Source organism: Muscardinus avellanarius, assembly GCF_963383645.1.
Source record: "Muscardinus avellanarius genome assembly, chromosome: 4".
NCBI lineage: Eukaryota > Metazoa > Chordata > Mammalia > Rodentia > Gliridae > Muscardinus > Muscardinus avellanarius.
The window spans coordinates 81022950-81043753 of record NC_137789.1 but is presented as its reverse complement, the minus strand read 5'-3'; the positions used below and the strand labels follow the sequence as shown (position 1 = coordinate 81043753).

Sequence of the window (20804 nt, the reverse complement as noted above, 5' to 3'; positions counted from 1 at the left end):
GGTTTTTAAAAACCGCTACTGTCCAAATTAAAACAATATATCACTATATTCCACAAATAACTAAAAAAAAAAGCACAAGCAACAAAAAGGCAAAAATACACAGCTTCCAAAGAAACACTAAATGAAACTAAAAAGTTGCACAAAGAGTGATGCATGATCAGCCAGGATGATCAAAGTTTTAAGAAACTGAACTTGGTAATAGAATTTTAAAATGAAAGTTTTAACAGCGACCAATAACTCTAAAGATGTTATTTGTATACAACAACAGATAATATTGCTTACAGTGCCAAGATCCTTCCACATTCACAATTCTGTGTTTGGTGACTTAGTTTGTACACACATGTGGAAGTCAAACTGAATGAGGTTCAATATCTTGTCTGAGGTCCAAATGCTACACTAAAATACTTTTATTTAATGTTAGTCCCCCCTTATTATTGTTATTATTATTATTATTATTATTATTATTTTTAACCAAGCTAAGGCACTACCAGAAATTTAAAGGATGATGATTCTGGCCACCAGAGAATAAAAACAGCATTGGCAATAACTATTTTTGATCAAGTCTACTTCAAAGAAGAACAAATGACTATATATTTTCCTAGAAAAAAAGAGCCAATTTTATGTTACATCCTTGTTAGAACATTGTGCAATTAAACAAGCCTGCCTTATCTTTAATAGAAATTCTATCAAAAAGGTTTAGTGACCACAGCAGTCAATTTAAAAAACAAATCAGCTGAATTCCCTCTTACTTTGAAGTGTTATTTCAAATGCAACGGACAGAAGTCTGTTTATGAAAATGAAGACTCCAAAGTCTCCACACTAGTGCCCTGGAGGATGTGTCTCTATGTGTCTGAATTCGATGCAGGGCAAGAATTAGATTAAAATATGTATGTGTGTATATATGGCGCCATTCCCCATTTTCAAAATGCTTTAGTTCATAAATCCTGGTACTCCCTTTTAAAAAAAAAATGAGCAGTGAAATACAGCCTACAAAGGCCAATGTCTCAGTTCATTAATTTGACTTCTTCTTATGCAAATTTTAAAGTAGTGCTTCCACACTTGCTACTGGTGATCTCTATTTAAAAATAGGTTTTCTACTTATTTGTGCTCTGTCACCAAATTCTTTACTTTTTTTCATGGTGATTAAAGCAATATTGAACACTAATCATTCAACTAAAGATTTAGGTAAGCAATCTGTTTCACAGAAACTAAAGGAAGCAGTAATGAAGCAGAGCGAAAGCCTACTTTCAGAGCAAACACTCTCCTAACCAAAAGCTTAGGAGCAGTTTGAAAATTTTTAAAAATGTATTTACTTTTTAAAATATATAATTTTAATGCCTTTGGAACACACTTTTTAATAAAATGTAATTTTTCATAATAAAATTTAAATACATAAGTATAAAAACTACTGCTCCTAGGATTAAAAAAAATAGGAGCATGATAAAATATCAGGAGCCAAAGCTCCTTCAGAGAGCAACTTTGATTCTATGAAGTGCGATATATGTGTATATATATATAATATATATATAGTGAAACCCCATTTACATTATTACAATTTACATTGCTCCACAAATTATACTCCCAAATATTTTAAATAATGTATTATATTTAGTAATCTGCACTCATTTTTAGAAATTCTTGGTAAACATTGCAATCTGCAGGGATAACTGGCTCTACAAATGGAAAGCAGCTCCCTTACAAGGGCCAATGAGTGCTCAGAGATATTTTTCTTTCTTTTCTTTCCTTTTTTAAAGAGATATATACTCTTCTATAAATTTCCCCGTTTCCCCCTGCTCCAAAAGACAGGGGTCCCAAAATAAGGTGTTAACAAGTGCTTAATAGATATGTATCTTAGGTTGATATACCAAATAACCTTCTGAGAAATATAATTGGACTTTTGAGAAGATTACTATAGTTATCTACTTTGACAAAAGCCCATAACTATTTTAATTGGTGAAAACAATATTCTTGATTGTTATTTTCACATTAACTAAGACAGTGCTTGCTTTACTTTATTTTGTTCCCTTACAAATTCAACTTATTTGCAATATTTCTCCCATTTCCCAGGGAAGTGTAAAAGTGGGGTTTTACTGTATATATTTTTAGTTTTTTAAAACTTTATAGTAATTACTCATATAGCTTTTCTAATGCATTTAACTTTAAATTCTCCATCCAAGAATAGCAGAGAAAAATGGATTCATAACAACAACAAAAAAGATACCATGGGGCAAAACTTATTTTTGTTTTCTGCTTTTGGCTCTTAAAAGAGAAAGATGTATAGAATTCAGCAAGAAGTGAAATAAGCGATATGCTTTTACTTTACTCCTAAGAGTCTGGTTTTCAATGCTGGCAACAACGGACATGATCCCTAGATAAGTTCCCAGGTTTAACTGCATGCTTTATACCTACCTCTCTGCTAAGGAGTCTATTTCATGTTAGAGGCTGAGAGTCCACTCTGGGATTAACACGCCTACTGTTTATGGCTCCAAAATGGCCCTAGATTCTGAACTGTGGACCAAAAATCAAAATAAAACTGCTGGTGCACTTGAGCCACCTTCTGGCTCTGAAAGATGGAAAAAGTTAGAGAGCTATCTATATACAGACCCTTGAAGACTCCAATACCATATACTATATTAATATTATAAATGGAAAGATAGCAAGAAGGTTGAAAGATGGCAAATTCCTGTGTAATAATTAAGGGTCAACTATTGAGTAACACAGAATACCATGTTAGTTTACTAGGAGTCTTTGTGCTATGAATACTAGTGCTTTGTGTCTTGGTTTTGTTTTCCTTATATGCTCATAATACATTTAGAAACATTTTAGCCAGAATAGCAAGTCTTCAAAACATACTGATCTGAAATGATATATCTAAGAAGCATCTGTTATTTCCCTAAACTGGATTCTCAATTCATTTAAAATTCTTTATTATGAATCCATTCAGTGGCTAGTAAAAATATTTAAAACTCTTGAGTTATTCACATACATTTTATAAAACTTACATTCTATTGTAATTTTTAAAAAATGATCCAAATGTCAAAAGGCAGAGCCATTGTTATTGGAAAAAATGAGAATTTTAAGATCTAAATGTAATCTGAACATGGGCCTTGCAAAACTTAATAATAATGGCTTTCCTATATGAAATAACTGACAATTGGCAGTGAATCAGGACAAAATACCCAGGTAAACATAACTGAACACAAATGGTTCCAAAGCTCATTTAAAAAGCTAGTTTCTATTTTATACTGGCTTAATGAAAACTGGTATTATACAAAAGCAGAAGTTTTTATACTGTCTTAAAGTAGGCACTAAAGTAAAAATGGTCATCTAAGGCAGGGCTACACATACATTTTCCTAATAAATCCACATCCCAAATCCTACTGAAAAGCCTGATGGAAACGTGGCAGGGTGGTACTTGTGCTTAAACTACTCGTGAACGCTGCTGAGAGTGAGTGCAGAGACCCAAGACCTATAGTGTTTGCAGGATCCTGAAGATCCTGTGTCTGGGCAGGGAGCTGGGAAACAGAAGAGTGTGCTTCCTCTTGGGAATAGCTCATTCCAAGGCTCCCCACTGATAAAGGATTATAGGGAGGGCCATTTAAAGGAATGAAGTTAAACAACTGAGAAAAATCCAATGCTGGTGTGTTGAGGGGGTCACTGATAGAAATAGAACTTTTTGATAGGGAGAGGTCCCCTGCACCATCATCGAGGGACCCACTCTGAGGATCCAACCCTAGCTTAGATGACGATGCCTGAGATTCCTGGGATGAAGAAGGCATGCCACCTTGTAACTCCATCAGGTAACTCTCAATTTCCCCCTTTAATGGCTGTTCTTTTTCAGGAATAGAAATCGCATATGAGGTAGAACTGAATGGGTATTTGAAAGAAAGGTGGTGAGAGGGATGAACGGCATCCATATCTATTGGGCATGTCATTCCCAAAGGTAAAGTTGTGATCATTTGATGAGCAGACCCCGAGCTCTGCATGGACTGAAATGGAGTGTTATAGAGGTTTAACTGCAAAGTGTTTGTGAATGGCTTTGATAACAGTTCACTGGAAGGTAAGGACATCACCGGAAGGAGCTCATCTTTTATAGGCACGGACACGTTGCAGGTAAATGGATCCAGGAAATCCACTGGTTCTGTTTTGACCTTCAGAAGCTCTTGATTGTGACTCTTCTTCATATGTCGAGTCAGGTGATCCTTTCGTCCAAATCTCTGTGCACAGTACTGACAGAGGAAGTCCTTTCTTCCAGTGTGCACCACCATGTGCCTCCGGACATCCTTCCGGGTATAGAACCGGCGGTCACAATGCTCGCACTGGTGCTTTTTCTCTTTCACCCCCCCAGATGACTTGCCTGCATGAGACTTAAGGTGCTCTAGAAGCACTCCTGTGCTTTCGAAAGTCTGCAAACAGACCTTGCAGGTGAGGTCACCGCTGGTTGCAGCATGCAAGGCCAGATGTCGTTTAAATCCAAGCTTGGTATTATAATTCTTGCCACATTCTTCGCACTTGAATGTCTCTTTGTTGGGGTCGTGTGTGTGCAGGTGATTCTTCAGATGGTCTTTCCGGTGAAACATTTTCTCACAATAATTACACTTGTGGGTTTTCTCAGGAGAGTGAGTAGCCATGTGCCTTTAAACACAGATATATTCTATAAGTAATCATCACAACTAAAATGGCATGTATTCACTTTTCAAATGGGCAGTTAAACAACTATGCTAACATAGAACTCCCTACATAATGGAAACTGCTTAACTTACTACATACCACAAGGATACTTAACATGTCTAACACTGCAAAACTTGAGCCATTAAAGTTGCCACTTTAGTTTTTGCTGATTCTTAGCTATCATTACAAAAGCAATGAACAAGACTGAATATACTCACGTAAATGTCCATATCTTTACTTGCTGTAATTTCTTTATATAAATGGAAATTCTACTCTCATTAAGCATTTTAATTAAAAAAATCCAAAGACACTAACACATAAAAGTATGTGATTTAGAATACTAAAAGCTATCGTCTCATCTACTTAACATATCCTCTCTGCAAAAGCTGAAGAACGTGTATACAAATACATACGTTTACAATGGCTTCAAATGGCCAACATAAGAGAAAATATAATCTGAAAGACAAATAGAGTTTAATACCTTTGTAATTTGTACTTAGAGACAAAGGCCTTGGTGCAGTCTTGTTGTATGCACTTGTAGGGCCTCTCTCCTGTGTGAGAGTAGGAGTGAACCTTTAATTTCTCAACACTGTTAAAGGCCTTGTCACACAGTTGGCAAGGAAAGTTTTTTCTTGGTTTGGTTTCACCACGCTTACGTTTCCCTGAAGGGACTTTCTGGGTATCTCTTACTTCTGACAAATCACCAGGAATGACAGTGGCCATCGCAGCCTAAACCAGGCCTTCTTGTTGGACACTTGGGAACTGCCCAACTCCACTAAATGATAAAGCTTTAGGTGGCTTCTCAAGTTTCATGTGGTCGTAAAAGAAAGCAAAAAGGGACTGGAAAAAAAAATAAGAAACAACTAGTTTGTAACTAAACTCAAATTAAAAAAATTATTTGCTATGTGATGCTTTTGAATTAAAAAAAGAAACCATAAAATGGGTTCAGCTGGTCTAATGTAATATCTGTAGATGTCTTAATATTTGTCAAGACATATATAAATGCATTGCTCAGAATGAACAGTTCATACAGACCCTGAAATTCCACCTGACAAATGTTGTACTTAGGCACAGCAGTAGTGATTTCAGGAAGTCTCAGGAAGCATCAAACCTTGATTCTAAAAGTGGTATTACTAAGCTTCAATTTTCACAAGAGATTACAGAATATAAATCTGACTAAAAATACAAAAATGTTTCAGCAAATTTTTAATGTCTATAAGCCACTGGAATTTGTGTACATTACCTCTAGCCATACACTGTATTATAGGAACAAAGAGCTAGGTAACTGAAAACCCTTTTGAGGTACCTTGTGAACCATTAAGTCCATGGAAGAAGAACTAAAAGCCCAGACACTAGAAGCCTGGAAGAGCTGCCTGTGTCACCCAAGGCAAAAAAACTCTTTAAACCTGTATCATCACAAACAGGGATTCCTGTGTCAAGAGCAGAAATGATTTATCTTTATAACAAGTACATATGCTTGAAATGGTAAAACCTTTGGATGCTATCTCAGGTGAAACACATGGTTCCTTATCATTCTGGGAGAAGGATATGTTTAATGTTCCTCAACATTTTTCACATCATAGAGAATGATTATGTTCACCAGACACAAAAAGGTCAGTAGATAAGTAGATAAGTTGGAGTTGTCAGGTTCACCAAGAGCTGAGTGGATCAGTCTTTAAACACCTGTAATCCGAGTATAGCACACAGTACCTGTGCCTGAATACATAGGTATACAGAGGTGTTTTAAGTTGGTAAAAAGGTGTGTTAGAGCTTCAATTCATTTGTAAGAAAAATGAAACATATATATCATATAGCAAACCTACATGTCTTTTTTAAAAAAATTAAAACTGAATTGAAATTGACATAGAAAAAAGACAATATATATATATTATCAACTCTATTTCTACTGAGTTGATAATATTTATTGAGTGCCCAAAGATACAACAAATGTATGGGTTAAATGATCCCTCAATGAGACCAAAGAAATGATGTCTGCAGCCCTTTTTAAAGAGATCTGAATTTTTAAGTTGAGAATTTGAATGTGAGTAAATGAATTATTGACTACAAGTTGATTGGATTTTCATCCTATTATTAGGCAAATGAAAACCAGCTGCCTTATATCACTTGTGTTCTGCTATTATACTGATACTTGCTCTCACAAGTTCTATTATACTTAAGTTCTATTATACTTAAGGCTTATATTCTAGTTCTACTTCTGCAGGAACTCTAAATATCTCTATTTTTGTAAATTTTAGTGTATGTTACAACAGTTTGCTGTTGTTGTATTTAAACATAGAGGCTATCTCTAAGCAAGCAAAATACAACAATTATTCACTAACTTGATTAAATAGTAAAGCATATGGATAAGCTAGCTGAGTGTCCCCTCTTCTTGACTAAGTAGACACAGGTCAGACCGTCATGGTATTCAACTGTATGGAAATCCCACTTCAGCTTAAAGGTTACATCAACATAATGCAACCGACATTACTGATGCTAACATAATGTTCCCTCTGGTTTGGGATTTTCTGAATTTTCTAGGACTTGTCCTTTTTCTGTTATCATTCAGAAGACAGCTTCTCTGCCTCCCTCATAAACTAGATCTACACAGATTTCTGCTGTAACCAGTCACGGCATTGTGAACTCATATAAAGCATTCTGTCATGGCAGGAAAAAAAACCTAAGTGTTTTCTACTTGACATCCTAACATGATGATTTCATGCACCTATTTAGAACAAACCGATCATTTTCCAACTGCAGAATCAAAATGGAAAGTAAAGTACCTAAATCCTTGTATATAACTAACATCAGAAAATGTTTCCTAGATTCACTTTAGTTGCATTTTTGTTACAGGATCAACTGTAATACAGAGAATTCCAGTTAAGAAAAATGACTTCTATGTTATTAAAAAAGTATTAAAAGTGTACCATAACAAAATATAAAAATATTTGATTATGTTAAATTGGTGGTACTGAATATTAAGTAATAAATGAATTATTATCTTTGGATGTACATACTGAGCAATGAAGAATTGCACTGATTTCAAATATTACACTTTTCTAAGACCAGCTGAAATTTTTTCATGGCTGATAATACCTTTTTATCTTAATATATTACAGAATTATTATAACTGCATATAAAATAGAATAAATATAATGCTGTGAGCTCAACATTTAATTAAAGACCATACTCATAATATGCATATCAACCAAGAATTTTACAGGTTCATGCACAAAATTATAGTGGTTTCTGTTTAATGTATACCTGATTACAGATAGAAAAGGCCTCAGACTTTGATTTTAGCCAGTCCCATTAACTCTTCTTGGAAGAGAGTGGAATCCAATCCTTCCCATTTTGGCCAATCTATAGAAAAAAAAAGAAAAAGAAAAAGGAAAAGAAAAGAATGGATATACTCTAAGTGGAACTTGTGTGTAAATGATAGAAAAGAAAGATGAGAGAATTGCAGTTTCATGGCACATGCTCACATTCCATACTTTGCTGATGAGCCATGCATTAACTGTCACTGACTGCATATTTTTATTAGTTCTAAGCACATTTACATGACCAAATAAATGCAGAAATAAAACATAAAACAGTATTACCTAGGTAAATGGCAATACGTGATGCTGAATGACTTCCCATTTCTTTCCCAATCCAGTTTAAAAATTTTAATACAATCTAACTTACCTACTAAGAAAAATGGATATTAAGGTTACTATTTATAAACTAAAGGATCAGAGTTTTAGTAAGCATAGTATTATGGAAGAGACAAACTCTGTTCCCTCTTAGAGAGCACATCTGGACCACACCAAAACCACAGCCTCCTGATGAAAGCACTCCTATCCATGCTGCACACACTTGTGCAACTAGGACTTCTCAGAGCCACACTCAGTGACTTGCAGTACCTGCCAATTTATTTTTAAGAATGCTGTAAGGATTGTTGAAATGTAGCAACAACTCTGTACTGTTCAGGTTTCAAAAACATGCAAAGAAAATTAAATATAGGTTTGATAAAGGAGGCGAGGTTGTTTGAAAGAAATCATCATTTGCTTTACAAGATCACTGTTGGAAAATCATAAAATGGCATAAAATGCCTATTAGCATGATCTTTAATAGAGAGTATGTATAGAAAAATGTGTTAATACTTCTTAATTGTACAAGTAAATGTGGTCAAATGATAGAAAAGCCTAGAATTATCTATTATAGAATAGAGGCATACAGAGATTAGTAAGCTCTTAGTTTTATTTATTTATTTATTTATTTAATTTATTGTTAATTTATTTTTGTGCTATTGGGGATATTATCCAGGGGCTCCATCCCCAGCCTGATTGTTGTATTCTTTATTTTGAAACATAATCTCACTAAGTTGCAGAAGGCCTCACAAATTGTTGAGACTGGCTGCCGAACCTGTGATCCTCCTGTCTCAGTCTTCCAAGTACTGAGATTATAAGCCATGTCCAGCTTCTTTGAGTATTTTAAAGATGGACATTCAGAAATTATTGTATATAAGAAATTGAGAAGAATAATGTAAATCAAGTGAATTCAATAACCAGAGGTTAGGTAAAAACAACCTTAAAGTTCTTAATCACAAATGTAATAACTTCCTTGAAATAAATTTTTATATACTTTCAGAATTTGATGATATATAAATAAAATATTTAATAGAGGACATTCAAGCATCATTACAAAAATACTGAGGGTATATGTGAAAGCAGCACTATTGTCATGGTTTAAAAGACAAGAAAAATAAAAATTTAGACCAATAAGAGATATTTTAAAGTTAAAGCAAAAGCTCCATTTTTTTTTTAAGCACAGACATGCATAAATGGAAGAACTGAATTCTGCAATCAAAACTGCAAAATATAAAAGTAACTGTAAATACTTACTTGCCCAGGGAACATAGTGAATTTGGTGGGATAAGAATATGAAAGACCATTTTGTGCATTGTTACTTTATTAATATAAATATCTTATAAATATAGACTTTTCACCTGTTACCTCACTGAAACTCATTGAATTGAGAGGTGGATGCATTTATCACCGTTGCCATTTTAAGATTAGAGAGTCATAAAAGCTAACAATTTGATGGTATATGCATGGACAAGAAGGTGTCTGTACCCTCTGCTCCCATTTCACTTGTATTCTACCAAATTTTGAGACAAGGGAAAGTTAGCAAAACAATCTGCAAGTGTATAAATCCTGTCATCCCACTTAAAGGATCAGAAGAGGAGACAGTGTCAATTTTTTCTATCAGAGCTGCCAAAAGTAATCTCCAAAAAGGAAGTAAACTTAAGATTTAAAAAGTTTAAAAGTTTAAAATTAGAAAAAAATTTAATAATTAATTATTAAGATAATAACCAGTACATCTATTTCAGCGGATATTTGGGTACAAAAAAATCTAAAATCAAAACTGACTAATAAACAATAAATCTATATATTTTCTTCTTTCCTCAACCAATATAAATTTTACTGCATCTCAAAAAAGATATATATTTGAAATGCAGTATGTGTGGTACTGGAACCCAGGGGCATTCTACCTCCAAGCTATACCCCCAGCCCTATTTCTATTCTTTAATTTAAAACAGGGTCTAACTGAGTTGCCAAGGACCTTACTAAGTAGCTGAGGTTGTCCTCGAACCACGATCCTCCTGTCTCAGCCTCCCAAGTGCTGGGATTACAAGCATGCACCACTACGCCCAACTTCAAATATATCTATAAATGTTTTGTTTATGATTATATTTCAACAGCATTTTATAATACCTTAAGGTATGAATGTTTCAATATAATTCAAAATTATATATTTTGCTATATAGCATATAATCTAAAATAAAATAAAGCCATCTTTTAATTTATCCCAAAATATAGCTCTCAAGTTACAGTTAATATCCGCAAATTCAACCAATTTTGAATTCTTTTGAGTTGCTGAATTTTTTTTTAAAACCTGTGAATTATTTCCCAAAACAAAAGTAATCAGTAACTGATATGAATTATTTGGATAGAATAAACATAAAAATACAGCTTGCATTTATGTAATCCTAAAATGTTAACTAAAATTATCTGTGTATTCTCTTTTATAGAGCCATGAAAAACTTTTAAAAACCATTAAGATTACTGTTTCAAAATGTCTGCAACACCGGGCGTGGTGGCGCACGCTTGTAATCCCAGCATTTGGGAGGCTGAGACCAGGGGGATCACGGTTCGCGGACAGCCTCAGCTACTTAAGTGAGGCCCTCTGGAACTAAGTGAGACCCAGTTTCAAAATAAAGAATTAAAAATAGGGCAGGGGCTGTAGCTTGGAGGTTGAATGCCCTTGGGTTCCATCCCCAGACCCGCTTAAAAAAAAAAAAAAAGTCTGCAACAAAGCCGGCCCGGTGTGGTGGCACACACTTGTACTCTCAGCATTTAGGATGCTGAGACACAGCCTCAGCTATCAGTGAGGCCCTCTGCAACTTAGTGAGACCCTGTTTCAAAATAAAGAATAAAAATAGGGCTAGGGGTGTAGCTCAAAGGTCGACTGCTCCTGGGTTCCATTCCCAGACCCACCAAAAAAAAAAAAAAAAAAAAAAAAAGTCTGCAACAAACTGTATATCTGTTTTTTCTACTTTTTGTTTGAAAACTTATTAAAGATTATTATGCTTTTCAAGTATATAAAAATTCTTTGCCTTGGTTTGAAAAATTGTAAATGAAGGTAGAAAATACACATAACCTTTTCAAATTGCTCTAAGATGAAACAGCATTTCAGAATACCCTTGTGGTTTTTGTTAGTTCAGAACAGGCACTGACCCCTTCCCCCAGGTTTACTTTGAATACATAGAAATGGCAGTTTGAGGGAATGTTTGTGCACACAGACAGAGGTTTATCTTCCTATGTTTTACATTATTTTAAAATAGTGACTCATACAGAAAAATCAGCAAAAATGAATCATACATCAGAAGGTCTACTGAAACCAATTTCTTTAAGAGTCCAGCCAAAGAACAGTAACTTTTGTTAACAGCTGTCAATTTTTACAACACTTACCTGCATCATTCTTTCTTACTTAAAGGTCAAACAGATCTTGCTAAGTAAAGGAAAATGCTATAAATAATCAAAGATTTATTCTCCCTTATGCTAATCATACAATACCATTAGTGAACAACTAAGAAAATGTCAATGTTTGCTTTAAACATGTTTCTCATAGAGTAAATAAAGTAGGTTATAAAAAGAAACTTACCAGTTGACATTATTTTGGTTTTTTATACATCAAACTATACTAATAGTTTTGAATAATATGAAACAACTATTAACAAGATAACATAAATGAAGACAGTCAATTCTGAAGTTAAAACAGCAGCATACTTCGAACATTTTTAAAAGAAAATTTCAATGATCCTGTAGGATAATTTAAAAATTCTTACAGTATGTCATTCCTATGTCTATAAAATCACTTATTTGTAAAGAATAAAAAAACTACTGTGCAATCATAAAAACCTCAGAGAGAATGAGCAATCAAGTACAAGCAGCATGGGGGCAGGACTGTGCCCATTTTATTCACTGCTTTTTCCCATAAAATCCAGTAAAATAACTGCTGAATGAGTGAACAAAATTAAAGCAGGCCATAGTAGATATAAGATAGAATGTATATATTCAAATAAAAATACATGGCATAGGTAGGATGTAGTCTTGAATAAACCAAGAGAAAGATATTTTGTTGAAACTGCAGCTATTTGAAAAGTTTTAGATTAAAATAATAGCAATTATAATAATAGAAGGATTTTGAAAATACTTATTTTGCTTCAGAAAACAAGCATTCTCTGGATGATACTAAGAAATCAACTGGCATGCATAGATAACATCAATCAAGCCCTCATTCCTAATACAATTCCCAAAGTGAAAACCTGCCTAGTGCCTGTCATGGAGCAGGAAGCCAGTGAGACACTCGAGCAGGCTGCTGATTCCTATAGAGCAGAAGGGAGCCAGAGAGAGTGAAAAGCAGGAAACAGAGCAGATACGCACCCACTCACCTGAGTTACAGCAGATCCTCAAAGAACTCATCTAACCAGAATATGGAAGACCACAGTCCTTATTTTCCTATATTAAGTGTCATAGTTAACTAAAATCAACAAAAGATAATGCCTCTTATGAAGGACTGTATTTGTTATCTTCAATTTACTTTGAGCAACTCATTAAAATGTAGTTCTAGAATAATCTTTTGAAATTTTTGCAAAAATATTAGCTTTACTGATACTTAGAAATAACTTACATTTCATATAAAATAATAAAAACTAATAGAAAAATGGAGGAAAACTGCCATTCTATTTCTTTTTATTTTATGGAGCAAAAATGCCATGTTGAGATAAAAGTTTTTATTCTTTTTAAAAAGCTCTCTGTGATAAATAGCTTAGAACCCAGCATTTTATAATGTTTATATGTGCCTAGGTGGAGGGTGGGGGGTTCCCAATGACTATCTGTCCTTATTAAAATAAAAACCTAAAAAGTGCAGATAGGAGTACACCAGGGTATTTTCACTTTCTTCTCATAGAGCAAGTAGTTAGTTTTTGCAAACAAGAAATGAAGAGTGGAAATGTGCAAAAAGGAATTGCACTTGGCTGAGAGAACAAAGAACTGCTGTTATAATAATACAGATGTTTAATCAATACTTTATTTTTAGAGGATTTCCTGGCTTAAAAAATTCCTATGTAACATTTCAAAAATATTCATGTCTAGCTATTTTTGTGATATAAGTAGCCCATAAAGTCATATACCCCAAGTTGTAATAACTTCTCTAGTTCATTAGCACCAACCCCTTAGGTTTTTGGGGTACAACAAAAATGTCTGATAGCAACTATAAAAATGTTCACAATGAAGGACCTTAAACAATAATTCATGCATGGTTGACTGGCTAATGCTATTTTTATAAAAAATACAGAATATTCCAGATTTCATGTCTGTACTCTCAAGCACCCATACTGAATGTATCTATAAATTCAAATGAAGTAAAAAAACTGGTGCAATATAAAAAAAGTGCTAAGGAGAGAAAGTTACTTAGTTACAAAAGGTTATGCAGATTAGTTTTAAGCTATCTCAAAGAAATGTGCACTTTAAATATGGGCTTGTGCTATACAAGGAGTATAAGTGTCTTAATATATGTGCTGATGCTGGAGTAGTACTAAAATATAATAAAAAGAAAATCCACACCCAGGTAAAGCTTGGCACGTGCCATCAATCTGTCCTAAATTACACCATATGGTTGTTTAGAATAAAACCATTTCTGTAAACAACCACACATCTATTCATTACCACACAGTTGGAGTATACGTATATGGGTTCAGTTTTAGGCAAAATTGTCAAGTCAGAGGTGGCAGCACCCCCTTTTACTCCTGAGGACTCTGGAACAATTAGAAGAGATTTGATATTTATATTCTTTGACCAATTTTATTTGTGCAAGAATGAACTTGAGAATCTTCCCTTTCTGAACTCCACTATAGACTGGATGGCTCTTCTTGTAATGAGCTATTTCTTCTCCAGTAAATAACTCATCTACTGGGAAGCTAGATTCATCCTTGTACTCCAGTACCAGGCCAGTGCCCTGTCATGTAGAAGACATCACGTGAGTGCGTGTGTGTGCATTTCTGGAGATCCAATCCAGGGGTGTTCTACCTCTGATCTATACCACACAACTCTATTTTATTTTCAAACAGGCACCTTGGCCTCTAACCTGTGATACTCCTGTTTCAGTCTCCCGAGTACTGGGAATACAGACATGTGCCAAAGTGCCAGGCTAGAAGACACTTGATAAATATCTGTTGAACAGAACTATTGTCCCTTGAAGGGAATTTAAAGAAAACATGGTAAATATACAAAAAAGTAAACATGTTTCAGAGCTCCTGAAATCTCAAATTGGTTAAAAAGCAAGATCAGAAGACAAAGCCAACAAAATTATATGGTTAGTGTGCTCTGGCAGATGAGTAGGAACTTAGGGTACCACACCACCACCTGGGAGTCTGTATTGCTTCGGTGTCCATGACAAGTATCTTCTGCTTCACCAGGCCTTGAAATCTAGGGGAACTCAGTCATGTGCCACTCACAGGCCGAATGGGCATGGAGAGAAATCTGGCCAGCACTTAGTGGACTTGCATTTTCAGAACATTTCTGCCTTCAAATGATCTGTTCCAATAATTCCTTAAACATGATCAGCCATAGCTTATTGTTTGAAATAGACAGTGAAGTTCTATGGGAAGGAAAAAGGAACAGAGTAAAATTCCAAATCTCTAAAGATGTCCTTCATGTGAAATTAAAATGTGAGGATGACACTGAACATATTGGCAAAATATTCTGACTTACTACAGATACAGAAGAATAAAAATAGAGAAAACCTGGGTAAATGGAGGTTGGCTTAGTAAAAGTAATTATCCTTTTTCTGAATATTAAAATACAGCCTCATGAACAACAGTTTAAAAACTATAATAAAGTAGAAAAAGGAAAATTTATAATCCCGGAACACTAAAAACTATCAACATCTTTTTATTTAAAAAGCTACAGAATACAGATGGTTAAAACTTATGCTAATTTGATTTTAATGCTTAATCTCCACAGAATGTTGTGCTTATTAGAAAATTTCAGCTAGATTAACAAATACACCTTTGATTGTGAAGCTCTGTTCACATATACTGCAAGGCCCTGTCTGGCTCTCAGTCCATGTTCTCCGAAAGGGAACATGAAAGAGGGGTGGCCCTGTCTGCTGTTAGTAGACATAGCAACTTTGTCTATTTCCAGTCTCCTGATCCTAGGGATGGGGTCCTAGATTCTGACCCCCAACCCTGTGTTTGAGGTCCTGCTGACAGACTTACCTTGTGCCAAATCCATGTATGCCTGGGCTTCCAAGTATTGCTACACCTTGATTCTATGCTGCTGGGCTGCAAGTACAGGTTGGGAGCTCTAGACGTTTTTGTGGCCTCTTCCTAACAATGCTAGTAAATTCTTGTTGCACTGGGTTCCCCACTCTAGCATCCACCCCATCCAAGGAAGCAGAGAGAACCCTGCTGTCCATCTGACCAGTTAATCAGATCTTTCCCAGCAGACAGAGGATACAGTGACAATATGGTAGTCTACCACTCTGAACAAGATTCAGGAGAAGGAAGAGCTTGATTAAAAGTTCATCTGGGGAGAGGAACAAATAGGGATTTATAGCACCTATGCATTTTGTGCAGAGTAAGGAAGACTGTTTCTATTTGACAATAACTATTACTTAAGTCCTGTACATCACAATGCATTGCTGATGGACTCTGATATAGTAAGTGGCATGCTTATTATGTGGCATGCTTTTCAAAGATTTTAATATTATATAATTACATTATTTAGGAACTGGAATAACTGATCACTTTGAAAGTCATGCCATATAAAAGCCACCTACCTGAGGCCCTGTTCCAAACTCTAGCAAGGTAACCTTATTAATAGACCACCAGAGAATGAAGCATTCTGCCTGCCAAATACCGCCAAGGCAGCACCAACAGGTAACCTAAAAAGAAAAGAAGAGTTAGTTTGAAATTCCAAAAGTCAGGTCCAATCTGGTTAATGGCATATGAATCAAATTTTTCCCTATATATTACTGCTTATTCACATTCCCTGTACCTTATCATTATTGAAAAAAATCTTAAATCCTGTTAGAAACAAATATGACACAAGCGAGATATATATAGTACATTGAAAAGTGAAAAGTAATGAATCAATATCTGTAGATTTTTATATTTACTCCCTGATTAGTTATCTGGATTATTCATACTTTGATTTAGTAAAATAATATTCTAAGTTTATTGACATTTCTCAAGCTGACTGCTTAATTTTTTTAATATTCTAAACATATCCATCATCCTCTCTATAACACAATTTTCAGAAAAATTTTCTGTGATGTTTTCCTTGTTATGAAAAATGGCTGAGGGAAAATCATGAGTGCTTCTCCTGGTTTCTCTGTTCCCACAGAAAGGTACAAAAATGGCATGCCTCTGACCTGGAGGCACAATAAGGATAGTAAGGTGGCAGCTAGCGTGAAATGCAGGATACAGATATATTCCTGAGGTATATTTCTCATCACAGAATATCTCTGTGCTAAGGTAAGGAGGCATGAAGAGCATGGAATATTCTTGCAGAAACAAGGCAGAATGAGAGGAAGCAGAAGGGTGCCCAGGCACCCTCAGAATTAAAAAAAACAAAAACAATGGAACTTGCCATAAAGGATAAATCTACTGCTGGTGGAATTGTATATGATTGAACCTTTTCTGGAATACATTGTGGAAATGAGTAGTCAAAGCCTTCTGTATGTTTGTATACATTGACTTGATCATTTATTTCTAAAAATTAAAACAAAAAATTATAAAAGATTTAAATATGAAGATATTCAAAGTATAAGAATAGAATTGATAATGTCTAATAAAGGAGTGAAGATACATGTCTGTATGACAGAATAACTATGTAGCCATTAAAACAATGCAATTTAAGAATATTAAGCTATATAGAAGAGAGTAAATATTAAAATGTTTAATAAGAAAAATATATATTGAAACTTAAAAAAGTACATGAACTGGAATAAGTACATACAATATGATCTGAATTTTGTAAAGTATGCTCTCCTTCCCATTGATACCCTTGGATGTACCTAGATAAGTTATAAATAAAAACTGATTACATATAGCCTTTTTACTCTTCTGTATATAAATATCTTACTTTTGTAACCACAAATAATTATTTTATCAAAAAGTATGCTTTTTAACAAACACCGCTGGAAAAGTCTGATTTACATATATCAAGAAAATAAAGTTGGAACCATATTCCAAACCATACACAAAACTTAACTCTACATAATCACAGACTTAAGTATAAAACCCAAATTATAAGCCTTTTAGAGAAAACACTGGAAAAATATTTGTTAGTCAAAAATTTTTTGGTTATGACACCAAAAGGAAAACCTATAAGATAACAAAATGATAAATCAGACTCATCAAAATTTAAAACTGTTCTTCAAAACAGAACTTAAGAGAAGGAAAAGACAAGTTACTAGAACAACAAAACCTTTACAAAGTGTATTTCTAATAAAGAGCTTGTATTCAAGACCATAAAGAACTTCTAAAACTTAATAAGAATACAAATCAGTTAAAACAAGAGCAAATAATCTAAGCAGACATTTCACCCACGGATACATGTGGACAGCAAAAAGCACACGAAAAGATGCTCATCATGGTCACTGGGGAGATGCAAATTAACACTACAATGAACTCTTCTGTGGTTCATAAGCGTAACTGGGTCTTCATGCCTCCCGGTGAGATATGCCTCCCTACAACATTGTTATACACTGCCCAAGTGAGTAAAAACAAAACCTCCAAGACCAAAAAAACTAAAAACAAAAACAAAACAAACCATAAAGAGTATTTACTACTATCTACTCACTAGAATAACCCAAATTAAAAAGACTAAATATCTGACTGTATCAAGTGCTGGTGGAATATGAAATAAATGGAATTGCTATGTAACATTGATAGTGAGAATGGTAAACAAAACCATTCCACATCTGAAAACATACATCTTCACAAACACTTTTACATAAATATTCATAGCAGTTTTGTTTGTAATAGTCAAAACTAGAGACAACTCAAATATCCATCAATGTGTGAATGGATCAACAAGGTATAGCAGATTCATAGAGTGGGCTACTAACTAGCAATAAAAAGGAATGAGCAACTGATACACGTGGCAACATGGATAAATCTCAAAATAATTATGTCTAATGAAATAAGCCAGGCTAGAAGAGTATATAATGTATGGTTTCATTTATATAAATGCCTAGGAAATGCAAATATATACTATATTGACAGGAAGCAGATTCATGATTATCTGGAAGACAGGAGCTAGGACAGGGAAGGACCAATCACAAAAAGACATCAGTAAACTTCTACTATGTTGATTGTGGTCATGCTTTCAGAACATATGTCCCAGGTGGTTATGTTGTGTGGTTTAAACCACACACTTATGTACTCCTTTACATAAGTGTGGTTTATAAAATATCAATTGTACCTCAATAAATCTGTAAGAAAGGGGCAACTTTGCATATTGGGAAAACCCCCAAAATTAAAGAGGATGAGAACACTGCATATTAATTTCCTGAAATAGGAAAAAAAAAAACCCTCTTTAAATGAATAAAACTAAAGCGCTTTTAAGGACAATGATTTCCAATGACCAAAATCCTTCCTTCCCATTCAGGGAGAGGGGGAAGAAGTGAGGACTATCTATCAGCTTAAATGTGAGTCACCTTCAGTCTTTAGTAGGAAGGATACATATCTAGGCAGTTTTTAGAGCCACATTCTCAGCTGCTGAACTTGGAGGAAGCCAGTAGAGTTCACCTGTTGCTTACAAACTGGCACATCATACTACATGATTTAAAGGCTCCAGGAATACACTCTAACTGGAACTGAGACCTGCAAATAATTAGTTCTGGGATAAGTTCCATTTATCAAATGCCAAAGGAAGTCCCCACTGACAAGTCTAAATTTAGCCTTCATATATACAGATGGTCCTCGACTTAGCATGGTTCAATTTATGATTTTTTACTTTAAAATAGTGTGAAAGCTTACTTTATAACCCTTTGTAATTTCACTTTCAGTATTCAATGTTACACAAGAAAACTGATATAGAATTTATGACATTTTGTATAATTGTAAGCTAATGTGAATATTCTGAGCACAGTTAAGGTATGCTAGGCTAAAAGATGTTTGGTAGGTTAGATGTATTAAATGCATTGTTAACAAACAGTATTGTTGACTTAGAATGGGTTTACTGGAATGTTACCATCATGAAAGTTAAGAGGCATCTCTATATTTATTAGCAGTAGCCTTAAAAAAAAGAAAATGCATGCTAATTAGTAGGCCTGCCTTTGATTAATTCTGTAAAATAAACAAAGTAATGCTGGCGCCAAGATAAAAGATCAAGTTCCAGCCAAGCATGAACAGGTATCTATAAAGAGTCTGGGTATTTCAGGAAATTTACTCTTTTTAGAGCAAAGTGAAAGATATACAGACAACAGCTATGAGACTGGAGATGGCTGAAGAAGTCATGTTACCAGGGTCTGAAACTTTTAAAATGATTCTCATAATTTACAAATTGTCCCAAATGCAGGTGCCTTTGTCCCTCCACCTCACACATACTACCATACTACTGGCTACACTAGCAGATTATTCAGGACATAACCATTCTTGGTGTGCCTGGTTGCTTTCTTGAAACAGAATGAAATGGCTCTCTTTCAATTTGTAATTAGGTTAGCATTTGTTTTTTGAAAAAGAAATTTGGAACTTTCTAAATTATAAACTTACCTAGGCCTTTGTAGTATATGCTGATTGGTATTTAATAAAAAAGGGTTTAAAACTCATCAGTGTGAAGTCCTCGGTTCCTCTCTTGAAGCCTCGGCCTACGACCTGGGGCAACCTCTTCAATACCTGGCCTCTCCCTGGTTTGTCCCACACTCCAGTCCCTTTCTTTATTGTTACCCAGGGATGTGTTACAGAGGGGCCTTTCTATCATCTCAGGCAGTGCAGTTCTGGAAATCACCTTCGCACTACTGACTTGGAGAGAGTCTCAAAACACAAATCTTTCCCCTGAAACAGAGCCTAAAGCAGTATAGAACAGTAGTAAAGGGGCACACTGACTTTTGAGAATCAACTGGGCCTAAATCCCATTTGATCCTCACTATCAGTGTGACTTTGGACAATTTATTTAATCTCTCTGCAGAATTTTCCTATGAAGGATAGAAATAAATACTTACCTTGCAGTGCTGGGGAAGATTAACAAAGAGATATGTATAAAAGTCTCTAGTATGGTTCTAAGGTTCAAGATGCAAACCTATTTATATAAGTTCAGGGTGTTACTGAGAAACAAGTGCTGACCCCAAATACCCTGATGGAAATTAAAACAATAAGGAATCTCCCCTGCTCTGGAAGCAGTCTTATATAGACAAATGGTCAACAGAAAGGCAAGAGAAATGCTTTATGTATTTCTCATACAGAATATAACATGAGATTTACATTAAAATGATTATGTAATAAAGGAATGTACTTTTGATCGTCCCATCTCTGTGACACAGGCAGGGTTAAATTTTATGATAGTCATGGTCATAGATCA

At 34.7% G+C, this 20804-nt stretch overlaps 1 protein-coding gene across 1 annotated transcript; it reads right to left on the bottom strand.

Annotated features, from left to right (window-relative positions):
- Positions 1–3377: 3377 nt before the first annotated feature.
- PLAG1 (PLAG1 zinc finger) lies at positions 3378–5394 on the bottom strand (the record flags this gene model as incomplete). Its single annotated transcript, XM_080694068.1, has 2 exons — positions 3378–4635; positions 5153–5394. The coding sequence occupies 2 exons, from the start codon at positions 5392–5394 to the stop codon at positions 3378–3380; spliced, it is 1500 nt and encodes a 499-aa protein (XP_080550194.1).
- Positions 5395–20804: the final 15410 nt, after the last annotated feature.